Source organism: Ranitomeya imitator, chromosome 2, assembly GCF_032444005.1.
Source record: "Ranitomeya imitator isolate aRanImi1 chromosome 2, aRanImi1.pri, whole genome shotgun sequence".
Taxonomy (NCBI): domain Eukaryota; kingdom Metazoa; phylum Chordata; class Amphibia; order Anura; family Dendrobatidae; genus Ranitomeya; species Ranitomeya imitator.
Genome location: NC_091283.1, coordinates 851,282,434 through 851,303,401, shown reverse-complemented (window position 1 = coordinate 851,303,401; position 20,968 = coordinate 851,282,434). Strand labels below are relative to the sequence as shown.

The window sequence follows — 20,968 nt, the reverse complement described above, 5'->3', positions numbered from 1 at the left end:
CCTCGTCCGCCCCCCTCCATCCCGACTCTCGGCCGCGTCTCCTTGTCCACCCTCCATCCCGACTCTCGGCTGCGTCTCCTCGTCTACCTTCCATCCCGACTCTCGGCCGCCCCCCTCCATCCCAACTCTCGGCCGCGTCTCTTTGTCCGCCTCCCTCCATCCCGACTCTCGTCCGCGTCTCCTCGTCCGCCCCCCTCCATCCCGACTCTCGGCCACGTCTCCTCGTCCGCCCCCCTCCATCCCGACTCTCGGCCACGTCTCCTCGTCCGCCCCCCTCCATCCCGACTCTCGGCCGCGTCTCCTCGTCCGCCCCCCTCCATCCCGACTCTCGGCCGCGTCTCCTCGTCCGCCTCCCGACTCCCGGCCGCGTCTCCTCGTCCGCCTCCCTCCATCCCGACTCTCGGCTGCGTCTCCTCGTCTACCCTCCATCCCGACTCTCGGCCGCCCCCCTCCATCCCGACTCTCGGCCGCGTCTCCTCGTCCGCCTCCCTCCATCCCGACTCTCAGGCGCGTCTCCTCGTTCGCCCCCCTCCATCCCGACTCTCGGCCGCGTCTCCTCGTCCGCCTCTCTCCATCCCGACTCCCGGCCGCGTCTCCTCGTCCGCCCCCCTCCATCCCGACTCTCAGGCGCGTCTCCTCGTCCGCCTCCCTCCATCCCGACTCTCGGCTGCGTCTCCTCGTCTACCCTCCATCCCGACTCTCGGCCGCCCCCCTCCATCCCAACTCTCGGCCGCGTCTCCTTGTCCGCCTCCCTCCATCCCGACTCTCGTCCGCGTCTCCTCGTCCGCCCCCCTCCATCCCAACTCTCGGCCGCGTCTCCTCGTCCGCCCCCCTCCATCCCGACTCCCGGCCGCGTCTCCTCGTCTGCCCCCCTCCATCCCGACTCTCGGCCGCGTCTCCTCGTCCGCCTCTCTCCATCCCGACTCCCGGCCGCGTCTCCTCGTCCGCCCCCCCCCATCCCGACTCTCAGGCGCGTCTCCTCGTCCGCCTCCCTCCATCCCAACTCTCGGCCGTGTCTCCTCGGCCGCCCCCCTCCATCCCGACTCTCCTTCTCTGACTCTCCTCCTCATCTTTCCAGGCTACTGATCTTTGGATCCTATGACCAGGAAACACATATTCACTGCACCCTGGAGATCAGTGGTGCCCCTTGGAAGGAGAAGACCAGGACCTCCATCAAGACGGTAAGAACCACTTTCTTGTTCCTGGGCGCTTTTCATAGCCCGACATTGAGGTTTACACAGGTGGGGTTTTGTGAAGTCCAGTAGGACCCTCACCCAAGTTCCTGACTACTGGCAGCTGCGATCTGCATAGAGCTCAGAATCGAGGGTGACCTATTCGGGGCCCACAGTGGAACCTCTTCTCTACTCTTTCCCCAGTCTTCTCCAGTTTCTTGTGCAGGTGCTTAGGTCCCGAACCCTGAACCTCATGCAGTCCTTCATTTTATTGCTGCTGCAGCGCCTCTTCTGACCAAAAATTAAAAGAAAAAAGGAACGCTCAATATGTAAAACTGTTGGGTGGGAAATAGACGAGAGACTTGTTGGAGCCTCTCACCAGGATCTGCGGCCTGAAGCTAAAGACTGAAGCTTGGAAGACGCAGCCGCTTTTCCCAGCAAAGCAGGCACAAAACTGGACCAGGAAGGAGAAAACGCAGATCTGCCTGACGAGGGGCGAGTCGTGCGCCCATCGCAGACCCCTGCTGGGGGCTCCCACCCTTAAAGGGGTTTTCCCACAAACTGAATTTCATTTTAATCAATATCTCTTGGAATAATCATTTCCACAATTGTACTCTGTATAAAATGTTCCTGTGCTGAGCCAATAGTATAAATGTGCCCTCAATGTGTACTGTGTAATGGCCGTGTCTGACAATAGAGACATGGGCGGATCAGACCACATCTCCTGGGCATGGGGGAGAAAAAGAGTATACAGACAGGACTGCACGGGATCACAGCTCTTGGGCAGGGGGGTATAAAGAGTATACAGACAGGACTGCACGGGATCACACCTCGCGGGGGTGGGGGGGTTAATATACAGGCAGGACTGCATGGGATCACAGCTCCTGGGCAGGGGGGAATAAGAGTATACAGAGAGGACTGCACGGGATCACTGCTCCTGGGCAGGGGGGAGTAAAAGTATACAGACAGGACTGCACGGGATCACAGCTCCTGGGCAGGGGGGAATAAGAGTATACAGACAGGACTGCACGGGATCACTGCTCCTGGGCAGGGGGGAGTAAAAGTATACAGACAGGACTGCACGGGATCACAGCTCCTGGGCAGGGGGGAATAAGAGTATACAGACAGGACTGCACGGGATCACAGCTCGTGGGGGGGGGGGGGGGGGGAGTATACAGACAGGACTGCACGGGATCACAGCTCCTGGGCAGGGGGGAGAAAAAGAGTATACAGACAGGACTGCACAGGATCACAGCTCGTGGGGGGGAGGGGGGGGAGTATACAGACAGGACTGCACGGGATCACAGCTCCTGGACAGGGGAGGAGAAAGAGTATACAGACTGTGGAGACGGGGTCAGCGGGCGCCCCGGTCTGCTCTACCGAAACTGCATGGTTAATTGCACCAAACATAGCCATAACACTAGTCAGACAGCACAGGGTGAGGGTAACAGTGGCAATGCTTTATTGAACCACAAAACAGGCAGACAACACGTAGAACTTTCCCAACAAAGTACCCAAGAATGGTGCACGTTAGGGTCTCGACCTTCCTCTGACCCGCCGGGATAAGAGCAGCTGAGACTTCAGAGCTTCCATCTCCATGAAGCCAGATGACTGGTGGGTCCCACTCGTGGCTTTCCCCAAACGTATCCTTGGGGCTCAGGTGTCCAGTGGGTCCAAATCCCTACTGCCCCAAATGTATCCATGGTGGGTCCAAATCCCGACTGCCCCAAATGTATCCATGGTGGGTCCAAATCCCGACTGCTCCACACCTATCCATGGTGGGTCCAAATCCCGACTGCTCCACACCTATCCATGGTGGGTCCAAATCCCGACTGCTCCACACCTATCCATGGTGGGTCCAAATCCCGACTGCTCCAAACCTATCAATGGTGGGTCCAAATCCCGACTGCTCCAAACCTATCCATGGTGGGTCCAAATTCCGACTGCCCAAAATGTATCCATGGTGGGTCCAAATCCCGACTTCTCCAAACCTATCCATGGTGGGTCCAAATCCCGACTGCTCCAAACCTATCCATGGTGGGTCCAAATTCCGACTGCCCGAAATGTATCCATGGTGGGTCCAAATCCCGACTGCTCCAAACCTATCCATGGTGGGTCTGCCCCAAACCTATCCATGGTGGGTCCAAATCCTGACTGCCCCAAACCTATCCATGGTGGGTCTGCCCCAAACCTATCCATGGTGGGTCCAAATCCCGACTGCCCAAAACCTATCCATGGTGGGTCCAAATCCCGACTGCTCCAAACCTATCCATGGTGGGTCCAAATCCCGACTGCTCCAAACCTATCCATGGTGGGTCTGCTCCAAACCTATCCATGGTGGGTCCAAATCCTGACTGCCCCAAACCTATCCATGGTGGGTCTGCCCCAAACCTATCCACGGTGGGTCCAAATCCCGACTGCCCCAAACCTATCCATGGTGGGTCCAAATTCCGACTGCCCCAAATGTATCTATGGGGCTCAGGTGACCGGTGGGTCAAAATCCCGACTGCCCCAGGTTCCTACAGTCAGACATGGCCATTGCACAGGACACAGCGGGGTCACATTTATAATCCGCACAGGAACATTTTATTTAACCTGTTAACGGCCGCTGTTGCGCATTAGACCGGCGGTAATAATAATAATAATAAATAAAAAAGCGCCTGGAATGGCCCGCTCCATAAAACTGGCATGTTATTTATTCCCTTTGTTTAATGCTGTAAAAAAAAAAAATCAAAGCGACATTTTGGGGATTTTTTTAATCATATTGACTCACAAATAACGTGAATAAAAAGCGATCCGAAAATTACATGTAAAAAAAAAAAAAAAAATGATATAAATGAAAACACCGAACCGTCCTGCAAAAACAAGCGTTAATATGGCAGTCTGCAAAAAAGTGACATCTCTCAGAATATGGCAACTAAAAAACTACTTTTATAAAAAAGCATTTCTATTGTGTGATGGCATCAAAACCTAAAAACCCCAATATAAATCTGGTATCGTAATCGCACCGACCTGAGGAATAAATCCGCCTCATCACTGCCCTGTGCAAAAATAAACCTAAGAACGGCTCTTGTGCTGCTCTCCATTTGTTCATTCTGCCGCCCAACATCGGAGTAGGGCTCTCCTCAGTTATCCTGCGCTCTCCGCTGAGCACTTACATCAGGGATTCCGTGTAAATTCCCCAAAACCGCGATTCAGACAGAACCCCAGAAGGAACCGCTCACTTATGAGGCAGATGGTCACTTTGGACTGGTCCGTGTTCCGGTGCTGTCCCACCGTTTTAGGGGTCTCTTTAGCTCACAAGTGTGGGCGATAACGGATAAAGATGGAGACCACCGGAGCAGACCCCAAACGGGAGTACAAAAGGTCTGCGTCCGCCTCATGGTGGGTGCTTCCCTCGGGGTTAGTCACATTTCTGTGGGATAAGTGCTCAGGGTAGAACACAGGAATGTGATCCAGCCTTATTCTGAAAGTGATCAAAAACTATAATGTACCCCAAAATGTCACCAATAAAACCCCTAATTTATGCCGCACAAAACCAGCCGCCACTCAGGTCCATCGTCTGTCACTGGGACTATGGGGGTCCGACATTACTGCTAGAACAAAGACTCAGGAAAAGCAAAGGCTCCCACCCCCCAAATATTATCCAGTGACTTCTCTGCTCCCAAATGTCCACCCCCCTCCTGAGCCCCCTGTACCAAAACCACAGTGAGGGGCCACATGTCTGGCGTCATTGTAATGGAGAGAAGGCACTCTGGGGGGCTACAATATGGGGGGCTATACACTGTATGGGGGGCTACAATATGGGGGGCTATACACTGTATGGGGGGCTACAATATGTGGGGGCTACAATATGTGGGGGCTATACACTGTATGGGGGGCTACAATATGTGGGGGCTGTACACTGTATGGGGGGCTACAATATGTGGGGGCTGTACACTGTATGGGGGGCTACAATATGTGGGGGCTATACACTGTATGGGGGGCTACAATATGTGGGGGCTACAATATGTGGGGGCTATACACTGTATGGGGGGCTACAATATGTGGGGGCTGTACACTGTATGGGGGGCTACAATATGTGGGGGCTGTACACTGTATGGGGGGCTACAATATGTGGGGGCTGTACACTGTGGGGGCTACAATATGTGGGGGCTATACACTGTATGGGGGGCTACAATATGTGGGGGCTACAATATGTGGGGGCTATACACTGTATGGGGGGCTACAATATGTGGGGGCTGTACACTGTATGGGGGGCTACAATATGTGGGGGCTGTACACTGTGGGGGCTATACACTGTATGGGGGGCTACAATATGTGGGGGCTGTACACTATGGGGGGCTACAATATGTGGGGGCTATACACTGTATGGGGGGCTACAATATGTGGGGGCTGTACACTGTATGGGGGCTACAATATGTGGGGGCTATACACTGTATGGGGGGCTACAATATGTGGGGGCTATACACTGTATGGGGGGCTACAATATGTGGGGGCTATACACTGTATGGGGGCTACAATATGTGGGGGCTATACACTGTATGGGGGGCTACAATATGTGGGGGCTATACACTGTATGGGGGGCTACAATATGTGGGGGCTGTACACTGTATGGGGGGCTACAATATGTGGGGGCTATACACTGTATGGGGGCTACAATATGTGGGGGCTATACACTGTATGGGGGGCTACAATATGTGGGGGCTATACACTGTATGGGGGGCTACAATATGTGGGGGCTATACACTGTATGGGGGGCTACAATATGTGGGGGCTATACACTGTATGGGGGGCTACAATATGTGGGGGCTGTACACTGTATGGGGGGGCTACAATATGTGGGGGCTATACACTGTATGGGGGGCTACAATATGTGGGGGCTGTACACTATGGGGGGCTACAATATGTGGGGGCTATACACTGTATGGGGGGCTACAATATGTGGGGGCTATACACTGTATGGGGGGCTACAATATGTGGGGGCTATACACTGTATGGGGGCTACAATATGTGGGGGCTATACACTGTATGGGGGGCTACAATATGTGGGGGCTATACACTGTATGGGGGGCTACAATATGTGGGGGCTATACACTGTATGGGGGGCTACAATATGTGGGGGCTATACACTGTATGGGGGGCTACAATATGTGGGGGCTGTACACTGTATGGGGGGCTACAATATGTGGGGGCTGTACACTGTATGGGGGGCTACAATATGTGGGGGCTGTACACTGTATGGGGGGCTACAATATGTGGGGGCTATACACTGTATGGGGGGCTACAATATGTGGGGGCTATACACTGTATGGGGGGCTACAATATGTGGGGGCTGTACACTGTATGGGGGCTACAATATGTGGGGGCTGTACACTGTATGGGGGGCTACAATATGTGGGGGCTATACACTGTATGGGGGGCTACAATATGTGGGGGCTGTACACTATGGGGGGCTACAATATGTGGGGGCTATACACTGTATGGGGGGGCTACAATATGTGGGGGCTATACACTGTATGGGGGGCTACAATATGTGGGGGCTATACACTGTGTGGGGGTCTACACTGTATGGGGGCTATACACTGTATGGGGGTCTACACTGTGTGGGGGCTATACACTGTATGGGGGCTACACTGTGTGGGGGCTATACGCTGTATGGGGGTCTACACTATATGGGGGTCTACACTGTATGGGGGTCTACACTGTATGGGGGCTATACACTGTATGGGGGTCTACACTGTATGGGGGTCTACACTGTATGGGGGTCTACACTGTATGGGGGTCTACACTGTATGGGGGTCTACACTGTGTGGGGGCTATACGCTGTATGGGGGTCTACACTGTATGGGGGCTATACACTGTATGGGGGTCTACACTGTATGGGGGTCTACACTGTGTGGGGGTCTACACTGTGTGGGGGTCTACACTGTGTGGGGGTCTACACTGTATGGGGGTCTACACTGTATGGGGGCTATACACTGTATGGGGGTCTACACTGTGTGGGGGTCTACACTGTATGGGGGCTACACTGTATGGGGGTCTACACTGTGTGGGGGTCTACACTGTATGGGGGCTATACACTGTGGGGGTCTACACTGTCTGGGGGTCTACACTGTCTGGGGGCTATACGCTGTATGGGGGCTATACACTGTATGGGGGTCTACACTGTATGGGGGTCTACACTGTATGGGGGCTATACACTGTGTGGGGGTCTACACTGTGTGGGGGTCTACACTGTATGGGGGCTATACACTGTATGGGGGTCTACACTGTGTGGGGGTCTACACTGTATGGGGGCTATACACTGTATGGGGGTCTACACTGTGTGGGGGTCTACACTGTGTGGGGGTCTACACACTGTGTGGGGGTCTACACACTGTGTGGGGGCTATACGCTGTATGGGGGCTATACACTGTGTGGGGGTCTACACTGTATGGGGGCTATACACTGTGTGGGGACTATACACTGTATGGGGGTCTACACTGGGGGCTATACGCTGTATGGGGGCTATACACTGTATGGGGGCTATACGCTGTATGGGGGCTATACGCTGTATGGGGGTCTACACTGTATGGGGGTCTACACTGTATGGGGGCTATACACTGTGTGGGGGTCTACACTGTATGGGGGCTATACACTGTGGGGGTCTACACTGTATGGGGGCTATACACTGTATGGGGGCTATACACTGTATGGGGGTCTACACTGTGTGGGGGCTATACGCTGTATGGGGGTCTACACTGTATGGGGGCTATACACTGTATGGGGGCTATACACTGTATGGGGGCTATACACTGTATGGGGGTCTACACTGTATGGGGGCTATACACTGTGTGGGGGTCAACACTGTATGGGGGCTATACACTGTATGGGGGCTATACACTGTATGGGGGTCTACACTGTGGGGGCTATACACTGTGTGGGGGCTATACACTGTATGGGGGTCTACACTGTGGGGGCTATACACTGTGTGGGGGCTATACACTGTATGGGGGCTATACACTGTATGGGGGCTATACACTGTATGGGGGTCTACACTGTGGGGGCTATACACTGTGTGGGGGCTATACACTGTGTGGGGGTCAACACTGTATGGGGGCTATACACTGTATGGGGGCTATACACTGTATGGGGGCTATACACTGTATGGGGGTCTACACTGTATGGGGGTCTACACTGTATGGGGGCTATACACTGTGTGGGGGTCTACACTGTATGGGGGTCTACACTGTATGGGGGCTATACACTGTATGGGGGTCTACACTGTATGGGGGTCTACACTGTATGGGGGTCTACACTGTATGGGGGCTATACACTGTATGGGGGTCTACACTGTGTGGGGGCTATACACTGTGTGGGGGCTATACACTGTATGGGGGTCTACACTGTATGGGGGCTATACACTGTGTGGGGGTCTACACTGTGTGGGGGTCTACACTGTGTGGGGGTCTACACTGTATGGGGGCTATACACTGTGTGGGGGTCTACACTGTGTGGGGGTCTACACTGTATGGGGGCTATACACTGTGTGGGGGTCTACACTGTGTGGGGGTCTACACTGTATGGGGGCTATACACTGTGTGGGGGTCTACACTGTGTGGGGGCTATACACTGTGTGGGGGCTATACGCTGTATGGGGGTCTACACTGTATGGGGGCTATACGCTGTATGGGGGTCTACACTGTATGGGGGCTATACGCTGTATGGGGGTCTACGCTGTATGGGGGCTATACGCTGTATGGGGGCTTTACGCTGTATGGGGGCTATACGCTGTATGGGGGCTATACGCTGTATGGGGGCTATACGCTGTATGGGGGCTATACGCTGTATGGGGGTCTACACTGTATGGGGTCTATACGCTGTATGGGGGCTATACGCTGTATGGGGGTCTACACGCTGTATGGGGGTCTACACGCTGTATGGGGGCTATACGCTGTATGGGGGTCTACACTGGGGGCTATACGCTGTATGGGGGCTATACGCTGTATAGGGGTCTACACTGTATGGGGGTCTACACTGTATGGGGGCTATACGCTGTATGGGGGCTATACGCTGTATGGGGGTCTACACTGTATGGGGGCTATACGCTGTATGGGGGCTATACGCTGTATGGGGGCTATACACTGTATGGGGGTCTACACTGTATGGGGGTCTACACTGTATGGGGGTCTACACTGTATGGGGGCTATACGCTGTATGGGGGCTATACGCTGTATGGGGGCTATACGCTGTATGGGGGTCTACACTGTATGGGGGTCTACACTGTATGGGGGCTATACACTGTATGGGGGCTATACGCTGTATGGAGGTCTACACTGTATGGGGGCTATACGCTGTATGGGGGCTATACGCTGTATGGGGGCTATACGCTGTATGGGGGCTATACGCTGTATGGGGGCTATACGCTGTATGGGGGCTATACGCTGTATGGGGGTCTACACGCTGTATGGGGGCTATACGCTGTATGGGGGTCTACACGCTGTATGGGGGTCTACACTGGGGGCTATACGCTGTATGGGGGCTATACACTGTGTGGGGGCTATACGCTGTATGGGGGTCTACACTGTATGGGGGCTATACGCTGTATGGGGGCTATACGCTGTATGGGGGCTATACGCTGTATGGGGGCTATACGCTGTATGGGGGTCTACACGCTGTATGGGGGTCTACACGCTGTATGGGGCCTATACGCTGTATGGGGGCTATACGCTGTATGGGGGCTATACACTGTATGGGGGCTATACGCTGTATGGGGGCTATACGCTGTATGGGGGTCTACGCTGTATGGGGGTCTACGCTGTATGGGGATCTACACTGTATGGGGGCTATACGCTGTATGGGGGCTATACGCTGTATGGGGGCTATACGCTGTATGGGGGTCTACGCTGTATGGGGGCTATACACTGTATGGGGGTCTACACGCTGTATGGGGGTCTACGCTGTATGGGGGCTATACGCTGTATGGGGGCTATACGCTGTATGGGGGTCTACACTGTATGGGGGCTATACGCTGTATGGGGGTCTACACTGTATGGGGGCTATACGCTGTATGGGGGCTATACGCTGTATGGGGGCTATACGCTGTATGGGGGTCTACACTGTATGGGGGCTATACGCTGTATGGGGGTCTACACTGTATGGGGGCTATACGCTGTATGGGGGTCTACACTGTATGGGGGCTATACGCTGTATGGGGGCTATACGCTGTATGGGTGCTATACGCTGTATGGGGGTCTACACTGTATGGGGGCTATACGCTGTATGGGGGTCTACACTGTATGGGGGCTATACGCTGTATGGGGGCTATACGCTGTATGGGTGCTATACGCTGTATGGGGGTCTACACTGTATGGGGGCTATACGCTGTATGGGGGCTATACGCTGTATGGGGGCTATACGCTGTATGGGGGTCTACACTGTATGGGGGCTATACGCTGTATGGGGGTCTACACTGTATGGGGGCTATACGCTGTATGGGGGTCTACACTGTATGGGGGCTATATGCTGTATGGGTACTGGACTGGCAGATTTGCATTCCCCTGAATGAAGCCTGGCGTGGATGTTACAGAATTGTCATTGCAGCCATAGATGAATTCACTGAGGCTACTTTCACACTGGCGTTTTTAGCCAGATGTCGTAATGCGTCGTTTATGGCAAAAAACGCATCCTGCAAAGTTGTTTTGCAAGATGCATTTTTGCCCCATAGATTAACATAAGCGACGCATTGCAACGCTTTGCCACACGTAGCAACCGTCGTGCGACGGTTGCGCCGTGTTATGGCGGACCGCCGGGAGCAAAAAACGTTTCTCCTGTTACCCTTGGGAAAATACAAAACTGGGGGCTAAAAAATAATTTTTGTGGGGAAAATATTTGTTTTATTTTCACGGCTCTGCGTTATAAACTATAGTGAAACACTTGGGGGCTCAAAGCTCTCACATCACATCTAGATGAGTTTCTTAGGGGGTCTAGTTTCCAATATGGGGTCACCTGTGGGGGGTTTCTACTGTTTAGGTACATCAGGGGCTCTGCAAACGCAATGTGACGCCTGCAGACCATTCCATCTAAGTCTGCATTCCAAACGGCGCTCCTTCCTTCCCGAGCCCTCCCATGCGCCCAAACGGTGGTTCCCCCCCACATATGGGGTATCAGCGCACTCAGGACAAATTGGACAACAACTTTTGGGGTCCAATTTCTTCTCTTACCCTCGGGAAAATACAAAACTGGGGGCTAAAAAATAATTTTTTGGGGAAAAAATTTGTTTTATTTTTATGGCTCTGCATTATAAACTTCTGTGAAGCACTTGGTGGGTCAAAGTGCTCACCACACATCTAGATAAGTTCCTTAGGGGGTCTACTTTCCAAAATGGGGTCACTTGTGGGGGGTTTCAATGTTTAGGCACATCAGGGGCTCTCCAAACGAAACATGGCGTCTCATCTCAATTCCAGTCAATTTTGGCATGAAAAGTCAAATGGCGCTCCTTCCCTTCCGAGCTCTTCCATGCGCCCAAACAGTGGTTTACCCCCACATATGGGGTATCAGCATACTCAGGACAAATTGTACAACAATGTTTGGGGTCCATTTTCTCCCTTTACCCTCGGTAAAATAATACAAATTGGAGCTGAATTTTTTGTGAAAAAAGTTAAATGTTCATTTTTTTTAAACATTCCAAAAATTCCTGTGAAACACTTGAAGGGTTAATAAACTTCTTGAATGTGGTTTTGAGCACCTTGAGGGGTGCAGTTTTTAGAATGTTGTCACACTTGGGTATTTTCTATCATATAGACCCCTCAAAATGACTTCAAATGTGAGGTGGGCCCTAAAAAAAAATGGTGTTGTAAAAATGAGAAATTGCTGGTCTAATTTTAACCCTTATAACTCCCTAACAAAATTGTGCTGATGTAAAGGAGACATGTGGGAAATGATACTTATGAAGTATTTTGTGTGACATATCTCGGTGAGTTAATTGCATAAAAATTCAAAGTTGGAAAATTGCGAAATTTTCAAAATTTTTGCCAAATTTCCGTTTTTTTCACAAATAAACGCAGGGAATATCAAATAAATTTTACCACTATCATGAAGTACAATATGTCACGAGAAAACAATGTCAGAATCACTGGGATCCGTTGAAGCTCCAGAGTTATAACCTCATAAAGGGACAGTGGTCAGAATTGTAAAAATTGGCCCGGTCATTAACGTGCAAACCACCCTTGGGGGTAAAGGGGTTAAAGAGATATTCCCAATTATTATACAATGGTGCAAATACCCTCAGTTATGGGGTCAATTCTCCTTTATCATTTTTACTGTCAGAGTGGCACTGCTGTACAGGGAGCTGCTCCGTTCACATACATAGGGCTGTGCTGCACTTCCCTGCACTGCAGATAGATGGCAGTGCTGCTGTGGAGCGCAAAAAAATGCTGCTGCCCCTGACAACAGACCCCTTCTGATCAGTAAGTAAGATACCATTATGTTTAATGTTGGGGGTCTCCTTTTATCCTGGAGTCACACACAACGTAAAACAAATCGGAGGAGAATCGCAGAAATGTTCCTGAACAGTGTGACATCCGTGTACAGTGTGAGGAGGCGATTCTGTCACGTGTAAGCATCTGTATGTCATCCGTGTGCAGCGCGAGGAGGGGGTTCTGTCACGTGTAAGCATCTGTATGTCATCCGTGTGCAGCGCGAGAAGGCGATTCTGTCACGTGTAAGCATCTGTATGTCATCCGTGTGCAGCGCGAGGAGGGGGTTCTGTCACGTGTAAGCATCTGTATGTCATCCGTGTGCAGCGCGAGGAGGCGATTCTGTCACGTGTAAGCATCTGTATGTTATCCGTGTGCAGCGCGAGGAGGGGGTTCTGTCACGTGTAAGCATCTGTATGTCATCCGTGTACAGTGTGAGGAGGCGATTCTGTCACGTGTAAGCATCTGTATGTCATCCGTGTACAGTGTGAGGAGGCGATTCTGTCACGTGTAAGCATCTGTATGTCATCCGTGTGCAGCGCGAGAAGGTGATTGTCACGTGTAAGCATCTGTATGTCATCCGTGTGCAGCGCGAGGAGGGGGTTCTGTCACGTGTAAGCATCTGTATGTCATCCGTGTGCAGCGCGAGGAGGGGGTTCTGTCACGTGTAAGCATCTGTATGTCATCCGTGTGCAGCGCGAGGAGGGGGTTCTGTCACGTGTAAGCATCTGTATGTCATCCGTGTACAGTGTGAGGAGGCGATTCTGTCACGTGTAAGCATCTGTATGTCATCCGTGTGCAGCGCGAGAAGGTGATTGTCACGTGTAAGCATCTGTATGTCATCCGTGTGCAGCGCGAGGAGGGGGTTCTGTCACGTGTAAGCATCTGTATGTCATCCGTGTGCAGCGCGAGGAGGCGATTCTGTCACGTGTAAGCATCCGTGTTACATCCGTGTGCAGTGTGAGGAGGGGGTTCTGTCACGTGTAAGCATCTGTATGTCATCCGTGTGCAGCGCGAGGAGGGGGTTCTGTCACGTGTAAGCATCTGTATGTCATCCGTGTGCAGCGCGAGGAGGCGATTCTGTCACGTGTAAGCATCCGTGTTACATCCGTGTGCAGTGTGAGGAGGGGGTTCTGTCACGTGTAAGCATCTGTATGTCATCCGTGTGCAGCGCGAGGAGGCGATTCTGTCACGTGTAAGCATCCGTGTTACATCCGTGTGCAGTGTGAGGAGGGGGTTCTGTCACGTGTAAGCATCTGTATGTCATCCGTGTGCAGCGCGAGGAGGGGGTTCTGTCACGTGTAAGCATCTGTGTGGCTAGATACTCTCGCTGGCTTGCATAATGGACATATATTGGATTCATGGGCTCAAATACTGGTGAAAACCTATGTACAGTCTATATACAGTATATGCATAATCTCAAATCTCTGGAAATGAACAGATGAAGGTCGGACATTGCTTTTCCACCAGGCGTCCACAGAATTTAAACAATAAGGCTAGGTTCACATTGTGTTAGTGGGTGTCCACTAGCGGACTCCGTTACATGGCGCAATTGTCGCAATTAACGCTATGTAACGGATCTGTTAGCGCACCCATTGACTGCAATGTGCTAACGGATCTCTAGCGCATGCCATTTTTGGCATGCGCTAGCGATGTCCCGTTAGGTTTGGATGGACTGCGGACGCTGCTTGCAGCGTCCGAGGTCCGTTCCTCGTCAGCGCAGATCGGGTATCTGCGCTAGCGGGATCTCCAAACGCGATCCCTTTTGGGACATAGTGTTAGCGCATACGCTAGCGTATGGACTAAACGGATTGCCCTAACGCAATGTGAACCTAGCCTTAACCTCATGAAATCGGCCTGGACAGAAATGATGGGACCCTGAAAATAGTGCGACAATGTTCGATCACGGTGTGTCCACTAACCATCATCACACGAGTGGCCGCAGATACATACATATATAGGGGTGTGTGGTGACCTGGTGGGGAGTGTTAGGCTGCCGTCACACTATCAGTATTCGGTCAGTATTTTACATCAGTATTTGTAGCCAAAACCAGGAGTGGAACAATTAGAGGAAAAGTATAATAGAAACATCTGCACCACTTCTGTATTTATCACCCACTCCTGGTTTTGGATACAAATACTGATGTAAAATACTGACCAAATACTGCTAGTGTGACCGCAGCCTTAGGCTACTTTCACACTAACGTTGTACTCGGCCCGTCGCAGTGCATCAGGCCGACGTACCGACGCAAACTGTGGGAGCGCCGCACAACGGGGGCAGCGGATGCATTTTTCCAACGCATCCACTGCCCCATTGTGAGTTGCGGGGAGGTGGGGGCGGAAATGGTGGACACGACACTCAAAAAAAAAACGTTGCAAGCAACGTTTTTTTTGTTCAGACGGTCCGCAACAACACGACGCAACCGTCACACGGCGGTTGCGAAGTGTGGCAATGCGCCGCAATGCGTCGCTAATGTTTGTCTATGGGGAAAAAACGCATCCTGCAGACAACTTTGCAGGATGCGTTTTTTACCCAAAACTACGCTTTGCGACGTATCCCAAACGACGCTAGCGTGAAAGTAGCCTTAGACTCAACATGGACAAGAGGAAGCGAAGGAAAGAGTTGTCAGGAGGTTAGAAAGAACATTATAGACAAACATGTTACAAGTTATAATCCGTCTCCAAGCAGCCGGATGTTCCTGTGACTACAGCTGCACATATTATCCAGAAATGTAAGATCCATGGACTGTAGCCGACCTCCCTGGACGTGGCCGCAGGAGGAACATTGAGGAGAAATCAGAGAGACGGATAATACGAATGGTAACAAAAGAGCCAGAAAACTTCTAAACAGATTAAAGGTGAACTTCAAGCTCCAGGAACATCAGTGTCAGATCGCACCATCCGTCATTGTATGGACTTCATGGGAGACGACCAAGGAGGACACCATTGTTGAAATAATCATAAAAAATGCAGACTGGAATCTGCCAAACTACTGTACATGCTGACAAGCCACAAAGCTTCTGGGAGAATGTCCTATGGACAGATAAGGCTAGGGTCACATTGCGTTAGCGCAATCCGCGGATTGCACTAACGCAATGTTTTCTATGGGGCTGCGGTCGGGGTCGCGGTAACGTCCCCGCTCTCGCAGATCCCCGATCTGCGAGAGCGGGGAACGGACCGCGGGCGCGCCTCGGACGCTGCAAGCAGCGTCCGCGGCGCGCCAGGAATCACCGGCGCGTCGCTAGCGCGTGCCGAACATGGCACGCGCTAGTGAAGCGCGTTCCCATTGCCTTCAATGGGCGCGTTAACGGCCGCGTTGCACGGCGTTAATTTTCGCCGTGCAACGCTGTCCGTTTAACGCGGTCCCATAACGCAATAGGAACCCAGCCAAAGACAAAAATGTAACTTTATGGCAAGGCACATCGGCTCTATATTCACAGACGGAATAATGAAGCTTATCAGGAAAAGAACACTGTCCCTACTGTGAAACATGGAGGAGGCTCTGTTATGTTCTGGGCTGCTTTGCTGCATCTGGCACAGGGTGTCTAGAATCTGTGCAGGGTACAATGAAATCTCAAGAATATGAAGGGATTCTAGAGAGAAATGTGCTGCCCAGTGTCAGAAACCTTGGTCTCAGTCGCAGGTCCTGGGTCTGACAACAGGATAATGACCCAAAACACACAGCTAAAAACACCCAAGAATGGCTAAGAGGCAACATTAGACTGTTCTGAAGTGGCCTTCTATGAGCCCTGACCTAAATCTTATTGAACATCTTTGGAAAGAGCTGAAACCGGATGTCTGGAGAAGGCGACCTTCAAACATGAGACAACTGGAGCAGTCTGCTCTTGAGAAGCGGCCAACATACCTGTCGAGAGGAGCAGAAGTCTCATTGACAGCTACAGGAATCGTCTGATTGCAGCATTTGCCTCTAAAGGTCGTGCAACAAAATATTAAGTTATGGGAACCGTCGTTTCTGTCCAGGCCCATTTCATGAATTTTAGTTTTAAAAAAAACTTCTGTGGAAGCATGGCTGAAAAGCAACGTCTGACCTTCATTTGTTCATTTTCATAGATCTTTTATTATTTTGTCAGATTCAAGCTATTTCTGTGACCATTGTGGGTTTTTCTGTCATTAAACGAGGGGGACCAACAATTTTGACCACGTGTGTGTGGGGTATCTGTGTACTCAGGAGAAATTGCACAACAAATTTGGGTGTCCATTTTCTTGTTACCCTTGTGAAAAAAAATAGGGCTAAAAGTCCATTTCTTGTGGGTAAAATGTTATTTTGTATCTTCACAGCTGTAAGTTATAAACTTGAACCCCCGGGGGTTCAGGGTGCTCATGCACATCTAGATAGATTTCTTGATGGGTCTAGTTTCCAAAATGGGGTCACTTGTGGGGGGTTTCCACTGTTTAGGCACATCAGCTCTCCAAACGCGACATGGCATCTACTCTCGAGTCCAGCCATTTTTGCGTTCAAAAAGTTAAATGGTGCTCCTTCTCTTCCGAGCCCTGCCATGCACCCAAATAGTAGTTTTCCACCACATATGGGGCATCCATGAACTCAGGAGGAATTGCACAACAAATTTTGGGGTCCATTTTTTTTTCCTGCTATACTAGTGAAAATAATAAATTTTGAGAAAAAAAGTTAAATGTTAATTTTTTTTCCTCTCATGTTCCATTAATTCCTGTGAAGCACCTGAAGGGTTAATAAACATCTTGAATGTGATTTTAAGCACCGTGAGGGGTGCAGTTTTTAAAATGGTGTCACTTTTGGGGATCTTATTTCATATATGGCACTCAGTGACTTCAAATGTTAGGTGGTCCCTAAAAAAATGGTTTTGTAAATTTTGTTGGAAAAATGAGAAATCGCTGGTCAACTTTTAACCCTTTTAACGTCCTTAGAAAAAAATTGTTTTAAAAATTGTACTAATGTAAAGTAGACGTGTTGTGCCATTTTGTGTGACACCTTCCTATGATTTAAGGGCAAAAGAGTTAAGGTGCCCTGTGATCAGGATTGTGCTCAGTGACTACAGACAGTGTCAGGTTGGCGCCGTTATACTGATTACACTGATACCTGTGATCAGGATTGTGCTCAGTGACTACAGACAGTGTCTGGTCGGTGCCGTTATACTGATTACACTGATACCTGTGATCAGGATTGTGCTCAGTAACTACAGGCAGTGACAGGTCGGTGCCGTTATACTGATTACACTGATACCTGTGATCAGGATTGTGCTCAGTGACTACAGGCAGTGTCAGGTCGGTGCCGTTATACTGATTACACTGATACCTGTGATCAGGATTGTGCTCAGTGACTACAGGCAGTGTCAGGTCGGTGCCGTTATACTGATTACACTGATACCTGTGATCAGGATTGTGCTCAGTGACTACAGACAGTGTCTGGTCGGTGCCGTTATACTGATTACACTGATACCTGTGATCAGGATTGTGCTCATTGACTACAGACAGTGTCAGATTGGCGCCGTTATACTGATTACACTGATGCCTGTGATCAGGATTGTGCTCAGTGACTACAGGCAGTGTCAGGTCGGTGCCGTTATACTGATTACACTGATACCTGTGATCAGGATTGTGCTCAGTGACTACAGACAGTGTCAGGTCGGTGCCGTTATACTGATTACACTGATACCTGTGATCAGGATTGTGCTCAGTGACTACACTGTCAGGTCGGTGCCGTTATACTGATTACACTGATACCTGTGATCAGGATTGTGCTCAGTGACTACAGTGTCAGGTCGGTGCCGTTATACTGATTACACTGATACCTGTGATCAGGATTGTACTCAGTGACTACAGACAGTGTCAGGTTGGCGCCGTTATACTGATTACACTGATACCTGTTATCAGGATTGTACTCAGTGACTACAGACAGTGTCAGGTTGGCGCCGTTATACTGATTACACTGATACCTGTGATAAGCATTGTGCTCAGTGACTACAGGCAGTGTCAGGTCGGCGTCCGTTATACTGATTACACTGATACCTGTGGTAAGGATTGTGCTCAGTGACTACAGGCAGTGTCAGGTCGGCGCCGTTATACTGACTACACTGATACCTGTGATCAGGATTGTGCTCAGTGACTACAGACAGTGTCAGGTCGGTGCCGTTATACTGATTACACTGATACCTGTGATCAGGATTGTGCTCAGTGACTACAGACAGTGTCAGGTCGGTGCCGTTATACTGATTACACTGATACCTGTGATCAGGATTGTGCTCAGTGACTACAGACAGTGTCAGGTCGGTGCAGTTATACTGATTACACTGATACCTGCTGGAGGGGATTTTTTTCCACGATCTATACAATACTGCGCAGTAGGGGCTATTGAGGATCCGATTATTCTGCGCGGTGCCGCTGCTGCCATCTTGCAAAAGAAAAAAAAATTCCACCCTGATGATGCGATACTGATCCACCTGAGCAAAGTGTTCTTATTCCAAGATCCATTGATGGAAATGAAGTTTTCTTCTAGGAAAATCGCAAGAAAATCTAATGTAGCAGAGTAAGTGATCAGCAGTGTTTAACTCCTTGATGCCTGATGAAGGCGTCAGAACCGTCGGACTCAGCAGCTCCTGACAGTGGGGGGGCGGCCTGTTCACGACCCGAGCGTCACAGCCGTGTGCTCACAGACCCCGACCATGAGAGCGGCTCCAGCAAGCTCTGCCACATCCTGTCCTCACCGCCAGCGCTGTACGTACACAGCAGAACATTGAGCGCAGCTCTGGAGTATAGTACAGGATGTAACTCGGGATCAGTAATGTATGTACACAGTGACTGCACCAGCAGAATAGTGAGTGCAGCTCTGGAGTATAATACAGGATGTAACTCAGGATCAGTAATGTAATGTATGTACACAGTGACTGCACCAGCAGAATAGTGAGTGCAGCTCTGGAGTATAATACAGGATGTAACTCAGGATCAGTAATGTAATGTATGTACACAGTGACTGCACCAGCAGAATAGTGAGTGCAGCTCTGGAGTATAATACAGGAGGTAACTCAGGATCAGTAATGTAATGTATGTACACAGTGACTGCACCAGCAGAATAGTGAGTGCAGCTCTGGAGTATAATACAGGATGTAACTCAGGATCAGTAATGTAATGTATGTACACAGTGACTGCACCAGCAGAATAGTGAGTGCAGCTCTGGGGTATAATACAGGATGTAACTCAGGATCAGTAATGTAATGTATGTACACAGTGACTGTACCAGCAGAATAGTGAGTGCCGCTCTGGAGTATAATACAGGATGTAAGTCAGGATCAGTAATGTAATGTATGTACACAGTGACTGCACCAGCAGAATAGTGAGTGCAGCTCTGGGGTATAATACAGGAGGTAACTCAGGATCAGTAATGTAATGTATGTACACAGTGACTGCACCAGCAGAATAGTGAGTGCAGCTCTGGAGTATAATACAGGATGTAACTCAGGATCAGTAATGTAATGTATGTACACAGTGACTGCACCAGCAGAATAGTGAGTGCAGCTCTGGAGGATAATACAGGATGTAACTCAGGATCAGTAATGTAATGTATGTACACAGTGACTGCACCAGCAGAATAGTGAGTGCAGCTCTGGGGTATAATACAGGATGTAACTCAGGATCAGTAATGTATGTACACAGTGACTGCACCAGCAGAATAGTGAGTGCAGCTCTGGAGTATAATACAGGCTGTAACTCAGGATCAGTAATGTAATGTATGTACACAGTGACTGCACCAGCAGAATAGTGAGTGCAGCTCTGGAGTATAATAGTATAATACAGGATGTAACTCAGGATCAGTAATGTATGTACACAGTGACTGCACCAGCAGAATAGTGAGTGCAGCTCTGGAGGATAATACAGGATTTAACTCAGGATCAGTAATGTATGTACACAGTGACTGCACCAGCAGAATAGTGAGTGCAGCTCTGGAGGATAATACAGGATGTAACTCAGGATCAGTAATGTATGTACACAGTGACTGCACCAGCAGAATAGTGAGTGCAGCTCTGGGGTATAATACAGGATGTAACTCAGGATCAGTAATGTAATGTATGTACACAGTGACTGTACCAGCAGAATAGTGAGTGCCGCTCTGGAGTATAATACAGGATGTAAGTCAGGATCAGTAATGTAATGTATGTACACAGTGACTGCACCAGCAGAATAGTGAGTGCAGCTCTGGGGTATAATACAGGAGGTAACTCAGGATCAGTAATGTAATGTATGTACACAGTGACTGCACCAGCAGAATAGTGAGTGCAGCTCTGGAGTATAATACAGGATGTAACTCAGGATCAGTAATGTAATGTATGTACACAGTGACTGCAC

General features: G+C 50.4%; 1 protein-coding gene across 1 annotated transcript in view; it reads left to right on the top strand.

Annotated features, from left to right (window-relative positions):
• The window catches only part of PDZD8 (PDZ domain containing 8), a 43,191-nt gene that overhangs the window by 4,052 nt on the left and 18,171 nt on the right, over positions 1–20,968 (top strand). The window contains exon 3 of the mRNA XM_069754398.1: positions 1,079–1,181. Within this exon, the coding sequence (XP_069610499.1) occupies positions 1,079–1,181 (103 nt within the window). The remainder of the gene's footprint in view (positions 1–1,078; positions 1,182–20,968) is intronic.